Consider the following 13,882-nt stretch of genomic DNA (forward strand, 5'->3'; position numbering starts at 1 on the left):
GACGCTTCTAAAGGGACCAAAAAAACAACCATGGTGCTTCAGAGTTTCCCTTGCCATCTCAAGAAAGAAAACAGACATGGTAAGGAAGGCATCCATCATGAAAACAAAAGGTAATGTTTCACAACTATATGCAGAAGTCCAGTCTTGAGCTATTTCCCCAGCACAGGCAGCAGCACTTCCACAGGACACTGAACAAAGCCATGCTCACGGTCAATACAAGGATCTCCACAATGACAAACGTTCCATCCTTGACATTTTTTGTTTAAATAAGGCGTGATAGTCAGCTGTTGAAGCTGGAAACACGAGTTAGAATAAGGTACAGCCACTAAGCAATGAAGATACCTAACTATTTAAACAGTTTACCTGTGGATATTATGGTTATCATTCAAAAACACTTGATCATGATTAATCTCTTTCAAAAACCATTCTGCTTTATTCACCCGTTATCACACAGGATGCAAGAATGACATGAACATTCTTCAGCTTATAGTACTATAGGACGTCAAATTAGATTAAACATTGCTTCTTTCCATCAGTACATCTCTGAGTGACACAAGACGTGAAAAATTATAACACCTTCTTAAGACTATGCAACTGTTTTACCTAGAGTGGAAGCACGAGGAAAATTCAGATCCTCTAGGTTGAAAGGCATTCTTAGGACACAAAACAGCCTAGCTCCTGCTGAAACCTTCACAGCTTTAATGAAGCATAGAAAGGTTTTTATTATTTTTATTTATTTTGCCCAGGAGATACCAATAATCCTTCTGCTGAGATTGTAACAGTGAAGTGATTCCACAGAAGAAACAGAAAAAGGAATTAAAACAAATTTGACACTCATTCTATAATGGAATGAGTTTTTTCAGACTCCTTGAATAAATGCAGTGTTAACTAATGCTAAATTATATCCAATCAGCAGAGCTTTTGAGAAGACCATGAACGCAGAGAAAAGGTACTGAAGAGAAATCATATATTTTTCCTAATTACTGTTGGTGTGCAATTCAATTCCCAATAGCAAAGCCTCATCTACGTTCACGTGCCATCCTATCCACGCAGTCTTTAAGGTACTCCTGCCCATTCCTAGCAGGCAGCAGAAAAGAAACAGAGCACTCAGCTGTCAGAGGACACTTACAAAGTCAAGATTCACACTCTTGAAGCTTCAAATACATAATTCCATACCTGCATCAAGTGGATAACCCCAATTTTGTATCCTGAAAATAATACTGAGAAAGCACTGTACTGCTCTAGGACTTTCTGTGTTATATATACATGGAAATTGGGACAAAAATATCGTGTACAAACAAGATCCTAAAGAATCTGTGGGTTTGTGAGTGCAGGAATCACAGAACTTTCCACAGGCTGAGCTCTGAATGGACAAACCATCTTGCACAAAACCAATTCACCAAAATCCCATGTCACCTATTTTATATATATATATTTATATAAAAATAAGGAATCAAAAGTAAATAATTTGGCAAGGCTTGACAAGTGGAGCAAAGGTACGTGGCAGACTAAGTTTAGTAGAAGAGTGACGGCATAAGAAAATGCAAGAGCAAGTACTTAAGTGTTTACATTGAGAACTTCTGCTTCAAAAGCATGGAAAATACTGAGAAATATTGCTCACATTTAGTGAGCAGTCTGGGATAAAAGCCTGAATAATATTGTAATGTTGAGTAAGTGGGAATAAGATACTGTCTGCACTGCTCACAGGGGCCAGGTCAAGAACTCAGAAGCAGCAGAAAGAAAAGCAGCATTTGCCATAATATAAAGGAAGGAAAGGAGAAAGTTAAAGAAATGAGCAATTGAACCCTTCTCCATTTTAATTTGTGTCTGCATCCTGCTGAGGGAACAAGCGGTTTGTAAGCTGCATTCTGCCATGTAATTCAGTATTAGCTGCAGGCTGATAAATAGGACAGCAAAGCATATGCAAAGACTGATTTACGGGATCCAAAGAGAGAGAGCCTGAGTCGTGCAGCTGTTTGCATCCTCCTCACATACAAACGTGAGCTCATGGAAAGATTCCTGCCGAGGGAGAGAAGCAAGAGATGCTGGGGAGGGAAATCACTTCAAATATATATATATATATATATATATATAGTCTGTAGAAAGCCAAGAAACTTCGTATTACGTTGGTGGCTTTTTTCACCCTCAAATCCACAGGCTAATGATTACAAGAGGCAGGGCTTGCTGCAATCACACCACTTAACTGCTGCTCAGCAGGCTTCTGCCCCTAGATCTGAAGCAGTCTCACAAAGTCACGGCAGGGCAGAGGTAATGGGGAGGATGTGAAGCGAGCAAGTGTCCCAGCACCACTAAAAGAGGGCAACAAGTGGTGGTATTTACCGCGGCAGAAGATTAACACATCAGATCAAAGCTGAAAAGCATCACAACAGGTTGAGAGCTGCATTTCCTCACCTGACAGCTACAATGGACGCCGGGAAATCATTCGCTCAGAAAAACCCTTCGCTTGAGCAGAGGTGAAGAAGCAGGACTGCAAAATTGCCACCTGGGATATCTTCCTACCCCAAATAATCTCCAAGTTGAGTAGGAGCAAACTTTCCCTAATGCTGAAAAACACTCCTTAATCTTTTCATTCAGATAGGATGAACGTGAACATAACCAACGCTCAGCTTCTCCCTGGAGTTCAGTTCCACTGGCTTTGAAAGCAAAGCAGTTCAGCTCCATCACTCAGAGGCAAACACTGCGCAAACTTTAAACCCCAATTTCCCTGAATTCCTGAGAAGGTGGCTGAAGGGCCTCCATTCAGCACACCTGACTTCAACACACTTCTGTGAATTCCTGCTGTGAAGATAAAGGGATTCTGGAGCTGCTGCAATGTGAATGTCCTTAGCTCTGAACTCAGCCACTCAGTGCTTATGGGGTTCAAGCAAAGCTTGCAAGCTTCTTTACCACCAACTTACAGCTGAAGCTTGTAAATGCCCACACCTCCAAACCCAGGGGAGTGTTAAATCAGAGTCACAGAATCACCAAGGTTGGAAAAGGCCTCCAGGATCATCTAGTCCAACCATCCACCTACCACTGATACCTCCCCACTAAACTACACCCATTAGTACAACATCTAAACATTTCTGGATCACTCTAAATGCTTTTCTATGCAGAAGTAGTTTAACAAGTGCCCAGACAGCAGACTGGTTGCAGTGCACACAGTGCTATGCCAAAGTAAAACAGATGGAAAGGTGTACGTTGCACACAGACCTGGAAAACCACAAACAAGTCTGAGTGAAGGAGACTGAATGGCTGAATGAAGGAGATTCACATGAAGGAGATTGCGTTGAGGTTGAAGCCTTTCTTAAACAATCAAACGTGCATCCAGGTGCATAAAAAAAGTGCAAAAAAAAATTGATATAAGGTTTTCTTTAGTGCAGATCACTAGGAACCAATGCATTTAATTGATCAGTATCATGGCTTGCACACATTTAAAGCAATCCAAGAAGGCTGACTGTGAAACTAGGTGGATTAACACCGCACTGAACAACTGAGTAAACCTTAAATCAGAGTAAAGAGCGGCAGGGAATTCATTAGCACAACAGAATTCATTAGCACTTCACTCAGAACAGGAAACTGTCACTTCCACAGGTGATTTTGAACTCCTTCCTTCAGTTGCCCAAAGTGAAATCCAGCACCCTGGCGGAAAGCCTCCTAGCTGCAGTAACCGCTCCATTTCTGAAACATCAGTAACCACGCGTGCTGCTTCCCTGCAAAGCCGCAACGCTTCGTTTGCGAAATCCCTCCTTTCCTCTGAGCCCCGGGACGTGCTCTCAGTGCTTTTCTGAACCACAACGTACAGGTGATTCTGAGGGCACAGCGCAGTGCACCAGAGCCAGCAGACAGCACATCTCACTAGGTTTCCTTCTGCCCTGCCCGGGGCGGCTCTGAGCTCCCTGCCAACGCAGAGAAGCGCTGCGCAGATGCGGGGATGGGCAGCAGGAGCAGGAGGCCGAACTGTGCCGGGCACATGCTGCTCCTCGGCAGAGAGCTCCGCATCCCTGCACCGCTGCCGGGCTCACAGCTTCCAGCGCACAATAAACCTCCTGTTCTGAGAAATTAACGCAAGCGGAGCTACAATTACTCACCTTCCCCCCCTCCAACAACGGGGCACGCCGGGAGCGTCCCTGCCACAGACAGACCTCACAATCACACACACCCCCAGAAAGCCGCAGCGCTTCAGCCACGGCCCCCGCGGCACGGGCAGAAAGTCAGCACGCAGCGGGGAGCGTCCGCCGGGCTGAGCCGCGACCCAGGGCTGCAAACCCGGCCCGCAAACAGCGCACGGCGGCACGGCTCGCCGCCCGGCTGCGTGCACGGGGCCGGCCGCACCGAGCACAGCGCACACACCGCGGCCGAGCAGCACCCCGCGCGGCACAGGCCCGGCCCATCTCCCACCACCGGAGCCCCCCGCTCCCCGCCCGGCCCCGCGGCTCTTACACCGGCAGCCTCCCGAGATGCCCACCATCGCCCGGCTCCTCGCCTCCCGCTCCGGCGCGGCCCTGCCCGGCCCTGCCCGCCTCTCGGTGACGCGGCAGAGGGAGGGCCGTGCGGGCCGGGGGTTGGGCGGTCGGGTTTTGTGCTCCCGCGGATTCCCCCTATCCTCCTAGGGGGCGGTTTGGGGAATGAAAAACGAAGTTGTCCGACCCCGGGTACCCCTTTCCAAAATTAAAGCGCTGGCACCGCTGTACCGATGGTTACCGGTGGTCTCTGCTTGTTCTGGGTAACCCAGAATTAATGAGAATTAGCAGTGGGGCGATATTAGTGCAGCTGAAGACGTTATGAGGATATAGCCATCGATTGTATTCTGTTGTAGGCTTATGGAGCCTCCAAAATGAGCCCAGAGCTGTGCTGCTCTCCTGGCCACGCTGAGCCCCTCGCACCTCTGGGGAGGAGAGCTCAGAGATGCATAGAATCACAGAATCACCAAGGTTGGAAAAGACCTAAAAGGCCATCCAGTCCAACCGTTCACCTATCACCAATAGTTCCCACTAAACCGTGTTCCTCAACACAACATCCAAGTGCCACAGCCCTGGCTGTAAGGATGGATGCTGTCGCACCCGAGCACCGCTGCTCAGATCCCACAGAACGTGCTTCAGGAGCTGCGTGGTACCCACAGGACGACTGGGATGAAGGATGGCACTCCTCAGTGAGGATGGCTGCAGCTGACTGCCCAGTCCATCACAAGCCTGTCTGGCTTGGGGCAGCTCTGTGAGAGAACTGCATGTACCAACAGCTCTCCCTTGTGCCTGGTTCCCCAGCACCTTGCCTCTGAAAAATGCCCCTCAGAGCCTGCCTGCCAAACAAATCCATTTAGATGGCATTTTTACCTAATATGGAAAAACCTGCTGCTATGTCAAAGGTCTGCGGCAGACCTCCAGTGTGCGTGTTTTAACTGCGGTGGAGTCCAAAGCTTGGTTTCAGAGTCCAAAGCATGGGTTTGCCTCTGGGAGGTACCACTGAGCCCAAAAGTGCTGGGATTTCTGACCACAAGAGCTTCACCCAAGTGTCCAGAAGTTCTGCCTGGGCTCTGTCACAGCTGCATGTGCAGCATCAGCTGAAAACAGTGAGCAAGCAGTGCCCCTGTGCTAAGGAGTCTGCTGTGACAGGTGCTCCCTAGGGACACTGCAGGTGGGCTGGCTGGGCCAGGAACTTGCCAATAGTCTTAAAGGAAAGTAGCTGTGTGTCTGCAAACTGACTTATAGCTGGCGTTTCTGTTCTCAGAAGCAAAATACTTATGTGGTCCTGAGAGCTGGGCTGAGATCACGTCTCCTATCCTGGGCAGAAATCCTTGCCACCAGTTGGCAGATCACACTGGTAACAGTGTGCCTGTGGCTCTTTGCTTCCTGTAGCCCAGTGGCTCCACCTTTGCAGGGTTCATAGCCAGCGGAGAAGACCTCTTGGGATGCAGCAGAGTGCTCAAACTGGCTGCTCTAAGCACCATCAACTTTCTGTCTTTATAAGCAAGGTGATGAGAGCTGTGAGCCCTGCACAGTGCTGGGGAAGAAAGGGCAGGAATGAAGCAAACTGGGTGTGAATCCCTGTGGTTCGGCACGGGTTACTGCTGGTCATGCACCTGTCAAAAGCACAGCTGCGGGTGAGCTGCTGTGCAGTGACTGAGTGCAGCTTGGTTTGAGTTTGCTAGCCAGGAGCAGCCATCTCCTGGGTTGAGAAGTCCCACAAGCAGATCCAAGCTTACTTAAGGACAGGAGCAGGCTTATAGTCACATCCTCCTCAACTTAACGTGGAAGCTTTGTCTCATCCAGTTGAGAGGCACCACTGTGCCAGCCTGTCCGTCAGAGCCTGCATCATGGTGACAGTTGTGTTCCTCAGGGGTCAGTGTTGGTGCCAGCCATGTTTCATATCTTTATTGATGATCTGGATGAGGGGATTGAGTGCACCCTCAGTAAGATTGCAGATGACACCAATTTGGGGGGCAGTGTTGATCTGCCTGAGGGTAGGATAGGCCCTGCAGAGGGATCTGGATAGGCTAGATTGATGGGCTGAGGCCATTTGTATAAGCTTCAGTACGGCCAAGTGCCAGGTCCTGCACTTTGGACAGAACAACCTCATGCATCACTGCAGGCTTGGAGCAGGGTGGCTGGAAAGCTGTGCAGGGGAAGAGGATCTGAGGGCATGAGCTGACAGCCAGCTGAACATGTGCCAGCACTGTGCCCAGGTAGCCAGATTTATCACCGGTGAGCTGGTTTTATCCCTTTCAAATCATATGTACTCTTCTTCCACCTTCAAAACTAGGTCAACTCTCAGACCACAAGCATCCCTGCCCACAGTGATATCCACTTTACTTCCTCTTCCCTCAACTGCCCTACCTGTTACTGCTGAAGGGCCCATAGCTGTTCATTGTGACACACCGGGCGCAGGGCTCTTCCCTACAGGGTTTGCTCATGTCAGTGATGCTGTAGCTCTGAGACTGAGCCAAGACTTGCTACTTCCTCCTGCTGCACGCACTGGTGTACAAACGCTTTGAATGTGCTTCATCATACTGTACAACTCATGGAGCAGACTGAAGGGTCTGAATAACACAGGGTCCCTCAAAGTTTGGCATGCTCTGCCACAATATCACTGCTAAACTGATTTTATCCCTTCTCATCCTTCAAATCATAGACACCCCTTCTCCCCCTTCAAAACTAGGGCAAATATCAGGTGACAGACCCCAGTCACACAGCCATCCATGTTCTGGTCATCATGGGACATTCTAACAGTCACACTGCCATGGCTTTCTGATGTCATGAGCCACCTCCCTGATGACCCTGACAACAGAACACCAGTCATTAACCAACCTGCCCCTTGCTGGCAGCTTGCTGACACAAGGAGCAATTGATAAAGTCCCGTCCCACTTTGTGCTGTCCTTCGTGGAGGAGGAGGATCCATCCAAAGAAGCCACAGCTTGAGGAGAGCAGCAGCATGCCGGAGCCGATGGATGCTGATCCACCTGAGAGCAGCGTCGAGCCCATGGAGGTGGACGTCCCTCAGGAGGAGGAGCCCATGGAGGTGGATCCACCATCATCGAGGCGGGGCAGGCACCCCGACATCGTGTCTGCCTGGAGACGCTGCTGCATCCATTGGCAGCGCACCAGGGGCTCTCGATTTCGATCTTGGCGTTGAGCAGTCACCATCCGCCAGAGAGCCCCTGCGCCAGCTGCTGCTCCCTGCCGCCCTTTCTTCCCCGTCCTCCATCCTCATCCTTCCCCAACACCTCTCACCTCTTCACCAAGCTCTGAGGATACGGGAAGGACCAGAACTGCTGTCCTACAAGCTGCTGTGTTGGGACAGCAGGAGGAATCCAGCACATGGCTCCCTGCGGCGTTCAGGTGAGCCTCAAGAAGAGGGCAGGACTGGGATGAGCATCCTCTGAGTCACTGCACCAGGACAGCAGGACGAGTCCAGCGCACAGCCCCCAGCTCCCTGCGGCCTCCAGGCGCCGTCAGAGAAGATACAAAGGCGGCTGTTCCTTTGGAGAAGTGGAGGACTTTGGTTTGGATGGGAAGAAGGGATGAAGTGCAGCACGAAGGCCTGTTCCAGTTACTCCATTGGGACTAATGTTTCAACACTGGGCCATAACCAACTTAAAAGGACAACACAAAATAATAAACATAAGCAATTACTTTTTAAAAAGAGCACAAATGAGTCCGTGCCTCTCCATTTGTGTACCTGGGGGTCTGCACGGGGACTCCCACGTCCCCTCCCGCTGTCCCCAGTGGGAACGACTCTGCCCCGCGGGGTGAGGGCCCAGCCCAGGCCTCAGCGCTGGGGAGGGGCCCGGGCACAACAGCCCAGGGCAGGCTGCGGGCACGGCCTGTGCTCGGTGCCGGGCACAGAAGGCCGAGGGGGGACAGAGGGCAGCAGCGGTGCCCCATTCTCTCATTGCAGCGCAGCACCAAGGCAAGAGAAAGGCCTCAGCAGCCCCAGCAGCCTGTGGTTGGTGTGAGAGCCTCTGCATCCCTGGTGGTATTGCAACCACCTGTGTTAAGGAAACAGAAAGCGTTGTCATAGGTGAGACCTTTCTGAGGGCCCACAATAACATCCACTTTATTGCTTGTTCCTTCATCCTTCCGCAGGGGCTCCCTCCCACCTCCTCACCAGCAGTGTGCTCTCTGCAGCCCAGCCCCTCCCTCACACCCAACTCAGGCAGTTTGGCCATAGGAGGAAATCATTTAGATGGAATTTTTTTCCTTTTATGGAAAAAAAACCAGCAACCCTGAGTCTACATCAGAGCTCTACATTAGACGTCTGATGTGCATGTTTTAACTGTGTCAGGGTCCAAAGCTTGAGTTTTCCTGTGGTCATGCCTGGATTTTTGGTCACAAGAGCTTGACCAGTTGTCCAGGAGTTCTTCCTGAGCTTTGTCAAATGCTGGAGGCACCCAGCACTGCTTCTCCATCAGGGGACGGCCTGCTGGAGTTTCCCAAGGCCAGTCCTGGTGTTTTGTTTCCAGCATTTCTCAGTGAGGGCCCTAGTGTCAACAGCCTTGCACTGAAACAAGCTCTCTTGGGCAAAGGTGTGTGCCCATTCTTACTCATCTCCTAGTTCCTCACTAAGGAAATTCCTGAATTCCTTGCTAAGGAAATGCAGCATTGCCCAGAGCGGTCAGTGGGGCTGACTGCAGGAAGATAAGCTCTCACCGAGAGAGAACTGCTGGAGAAGAGGGGGGAAGGGATGAGATCAGGTGGGAGTGAGCGCATACTGCAGCTTTTGAGCCTGGAGAGGCAACAGTTCTGTGCTAAAATACTTCCAGTTAGGGAAATCTGAGACCATCAGTTGTGACACAGGTCCTCAAGTGCGAGCATGTGAACCTGAGAGCCTGGCTTAGAAACTATAATCCTGTCCCTGAAGCCAACCTAGATCTTCCTCTTTTGTATATTCAAGCTGGTGGGTATGCCTGCTGCAGAAATAAAAATAGGGTGCCTTTAATATCACATTTGTTTTCCAAAGGCTATGTGGTGCCATATTTAATTGTTCAAGAAAGCAGTGACTTTGGCACTGCTGCATTACCCCAAAGTGCCCTGTGTGGTAGGATGAACAACTGGAGGGATGGAAAAGTGATATGGGGGCATTGCAGTTTGTCAGTGCTGAGTGCCAGATGTACATCTCCTTATGAGATCTTCCATCTCTTCTCTGAGATGAAGAAGCTTACTGTGGCTATTGAGGATCTCAGGATACAACAGGCAGATCCTGCTCCATGTCACCTGCTCCTCTGGGTCCCCATTGGCCATGCACTCATTTCTGTATCTTGGGATATCTTGCCCCATCCATAGGGGCAGCTTTCTGCCCAGCTCCACTGCCCTGCTCAGTGATGTGGCATGAGCAAATTCAGCACCAGGATCTGGCCAAACAGATGCAAAGCAGTTGTAGGTGATGCACAGCCAGTGACAAGCAGCAAGATCCGAGGACAGCCAAGCCCATACATGGTCTGGATTTCTTATAAGGATCACATTTTTCTGGTCATTGTATTGCTTTGATTGTGAGCTGAGCCCCATGGTTTGGCTTCCATTATCTGCATGCTCTGCTCTCTCCCTCTCCATGCACAAGAACCATGATGCCAAGACCCTGCCAGCAAGTGGGGCTGCCAGAAGAGGCTGCAGAAAGGGGGACATCACCTCTGAAACCACTTGGGACCACAGCTCCTTCCTTGTGTCAGTATTTGCAAGGGATGACCATGGTTGTGTGCTGAGGTTTTGCACTGCAGTGTGCACTGCGCCTGCTCACAGCATCCATGTCACCTGGAGAGCTGCAGCTCCACTCACATTTCTAACAGCGGTCCCCAAACACCCCCTGCTCTCATGGTGAGCCTGTGCCTCGCCGCACAGGCTGCCTGCCATCTGGCATGAGTGGGACTGAGCAGAGTTAAATAAATGTTAAATACACATTAATACCATGTGACAACTAGCAAAAGGCAGTGACTTCAAGCTTGAAGAGTCTGCTTATGTAAACAGCATCCTGAAATTAATATTTACCTTTTAAAGCAAACAGATATTTGGGGTATTTCGTAGTCTTTCTGCCTAGCAGATGCTAAGAACAACAGCTTGGTGCTGCAGGGAATTGGCTTGACAGCTCGAGGGATGGTAAACTCCCTGGCAGCCTCCAGACTGTGAGGTCAGAGCCGGTACCTCTCTTTTCAAGCAGATAAATTCTCACAAACACCAGATTAATCTTTGCTCAGGGGCTCAACCCTTAATGAGAAGCAGGACCTGAGGAGTGGGAATTCACGCAGCAGATGGATGAAGACTTTGGGGATGCCCGAAGCAAACTCTTGTCTGGAAGGGTTCTGGGGGAGGCAGAAGAGCTGTCCCATTCTCCATTACCAGCGGTACCTGCATCCATGGGGAAAATCTCACTATTTTTCTTTTTTTAAGGGATGGCCATTTTGTAAATTGCAGCTTCAGCCCATTTCAGCTCAGCACAGAGCCCTCAGAGCTCCCCAGCCTGCTGTTGCTCCTGTGCTGCAAGAGCTGCAAGAGCTCTAAGGGCTCTCTCATGTACACCTACAGACCTCACCTTTTTGGGATCTCACTGCAGTGGATTTGTGGCATTTCTCAGCCCATGGGATGGCTGCCTGTGTCTGGGGCTGGGAGATTTTAGGGGCATCCTTCATGTCATCACTGCTGCCCTCACCCAGGGATTGTCTTTGTTTCACTCCTCTGCTCCAATTCTTGCCTTAATCCCCAGCACTATACTTTCATCCTCTTCTACCACGTGACACATGGGGACATCCTTACCACCCAACAGCTGCCCAAGGGGCTCAGGCTGTTTTATCTGCACAGGGTTGCACTCAAAGTGTCCCTATCTCAGTGGAGATAGAGATGCACAGGGCTTGGAGGTGGGGGGCTTGGTGAATGGGATAGAGCTGGTCCTGCATGTCCCAAAACTGGCCCTCCAGCATGCACCAGTCCCATGAGCAAAACACCAAGTGGCCATGGGACTGTCACCTGCTCCTTGCCCGCTGCGCAGCTGCCAGCTTGGGAGGACAAACTGAGAGTTACTTTTGGAGGCTGGTACCCACAAAGTAAACCCATTAATGCAGGAGGTGTGTGGGTGGGATCTGGAGCAGGATGGGGCTGGAAGGATGTGGAGAGGTTCAATTGCCCCTGTAAAAAGTAAAACAAACCAATAACAGCATTCCTAGAACAGCTTGGAAAGAGATGAGGGCATGATTGCATGGACAGGGGAATTTTGGGTCTCATTGTGCTGAGAAATGAGGAAATATTGCTGGGGTGGGGGAGGGGAGGGCAGGAAAAGTGTCCAGCAGTGTACCAAAAATGTTGCTGAAATACCATGAGCACACACAGCAATGCATGGTGCAGCTTTGCTTCTCCCTTGTGTCCTGTCCTGGGGAAGCAAGCAGTCACCCCAGCAAAAAGAGATTCAGCAGCACTACCACAGGGAATTATTTCCATCGGTAAGAACTGCAGGGTCTACAGGATGCTGGATACCTGGGGAAGCACTGCACCAGCCTGGGGTGCTAAGCATTTCCAGAGTGCTGTGCTGGGAATAGAAGTTCATTTAAGTGAGTCTTCAGCCTGAATACCTCTTTCTTCTTAAAAATAAACCTCTTCACTTTTAAAGTGCTGACAGTGTATGCTGAAGCCCAATAGTAATGATGGATTTAAAACATGATAGCATACACTGCATTGAAGCCCTGAAGAAACACAGATAAGGAAACCACTTGAGAAAATGGGAGTTTCCTTCTTGCATGGCAAATCTAGGCTGGAGATGGGAAGATGAGAGTTCAGTCCTTCTTTCTGAGCCAACACAGACACAGCAGAAGGGCTCAGATACTTGCTCCTGGCAATGCCCACGTGCCTCTGGCTCCTGCTCAGTGTTCCCAGGGCACCCACTGCATGCCTCTGGCTGCACTGGGGGCACTGGGGACAATTACTCCATGCCTGGAACTGTAGAGGTGGGAGCACGGTGTCTTGGGACCTGCTAAAGTGGAAGAAAACCCATCTCTGGGACTCCTTCCATCTTTGTGCTGGAGCTGCTGAGCTGAAAATAGGGCTCACCAGCCCACCCAGCTATGGGTTTGCAGTCATAGGTGTTTGAGAGTGGCTTTTTGGATGAGTGTGGGGAAGAAAAGCCCCTTCAGATTTGTGCTGTGTCCTCCAGTCAGGCTGTCTGTGGCTGCCCTTGGTGCTTCAGGGATGCATGGCACCAAATAACTTCCGCTATGGAGGTTTTAGCTGGGCACTGCCATGTGTTAATTTGGATAAGATCTCATTTTAGAAAAGACAAGAGAACAAGCATGTGGATTTTCATTCCAAACTCAGCTTTGTTGCATACAATAATCCATAGAGCTGGAGATCAGGAGTTGAAATAATGAATTTCACTGTTATTGACTTAAAAAAATCATTTAAATGGCAAATTTTGAAATGTCATGATTTTCCCATCTGTTCAGTGCAAAAACCCACCTGAAAATTCCCACAGCTGAGCCCCCACACCCTCTGCAAGCCCAAGAGCCTCTCACTGCCATCCCACTGGGCCTAGGGCTGCATCTCTGCTCCCGATCCCTTTGCTTTGGCCCCATCCCAGCGCTCAGAGCTCTGCCCAAGGCCGTCCCTGGTGCCCAGGGGCAGCTCTGCCCCAGTGCTGCCACACACCGGGGCCGCATCCTGTGGGGCAGCCAGCTCCAACGGGGAGCAGTGGTAATGCACAGACCGTATCAGAGATGATTTCCTGACAAACAGTGTGGCTCATTGTCTGTTCTCATTTATAAACTGCTCCACACCAGCCATCTGATATCCATTATTACAATTACAAACAAGCACAGTAACTCTCCAGCTGGTCAGCCCCAGCCGAACAGCACTGCAGCCATTCAAGGATGCCATATGGTACTGGGGTTTCCAAAACAGCATTGTCAATCAGCCTTATTAATTTCTGAATTTGTTTCTTTTCCTTTTAGGGGTATATGTACATATATGTTTTTATACAAGGCAGAGACAATTTTCTGGCCTTAATTTGATACGTACAGCTTGATGGAATAATTGAAACCTTGAAATGTACCCGACAGCTGGTGGGGACAGGAAGAGCCTGGGCTTGGAGAGCAGCCCCCCGAGTGCTGGTGCTCGTGCAGGAGCTGCACACGCCTCTTACCATACACACCACCATGCATGCCACAAGAATATTAAAAACCCATTAGATCTGGAGAGCTGGGCACGGCCAGTGACCGTACTGCAGATGAAGGGTGGCTAACGGCCACTTCCCTTCAATCTTTTCACCTCCTTTGAGCTCTGTCTAATTTCTCCCAAACATTTTGGAGCCCCTGGAGGTGCTGTTGGGCTGCACCCACGAGTGCTACACTGCTGCAGTAGGACGGCCCCTCCCTTCGGGGTGATTTGTAGGGAAAGAGGCACAAGTGCATCAG

The 13,882-nt window shown here is 50.1% G+C and overlaps 1 protein-coding gene across 1 annotated transcript in view; it reads right to left on the reverse strand.

Annotated features, from left to right (window-relative positions):
• CBFA2T2 (CBFA2/RUNX1 partner transcriptional co-repressor 2) overlaps positions 1-4,504 on the reverse strand; it is a 47,402-nt gene extending 42,898 nt beyond the window's left edge. Inside the window, exon 1 of the mRNA XM_065754091.1 lies at positions 4,444-4,504. Within this exon, the coding sequence (XP_065610163.1) occupies positions 4,444-4,471 (28 nt within the window). The 5' untranslated portion in view covers positions 4,472-4,504. The remainder of the gene's footprint in view (positions 1-4,443) is intronic.
• Between the last annotated feature and the right edge of the window lie 9,378 nt (positions 4,505-13,882).

The sequence above is a fragment of the Cyrtonyx montezumae genome, unplaced genomic scaffold (genome assembly GCF_038088225.1).
Source record: "Cyrtonyx montezumae isolate F1298 unplaced genomic scaffold, pur_monq_1.0 scaffold_9, whole genome shotgun sequence".
NCBI lineage: Eukaryota > Metazoa > Chordata > Aves > Galliformes > Odontophoridae > Cyrtonyx > Cyrtonyx montezumae.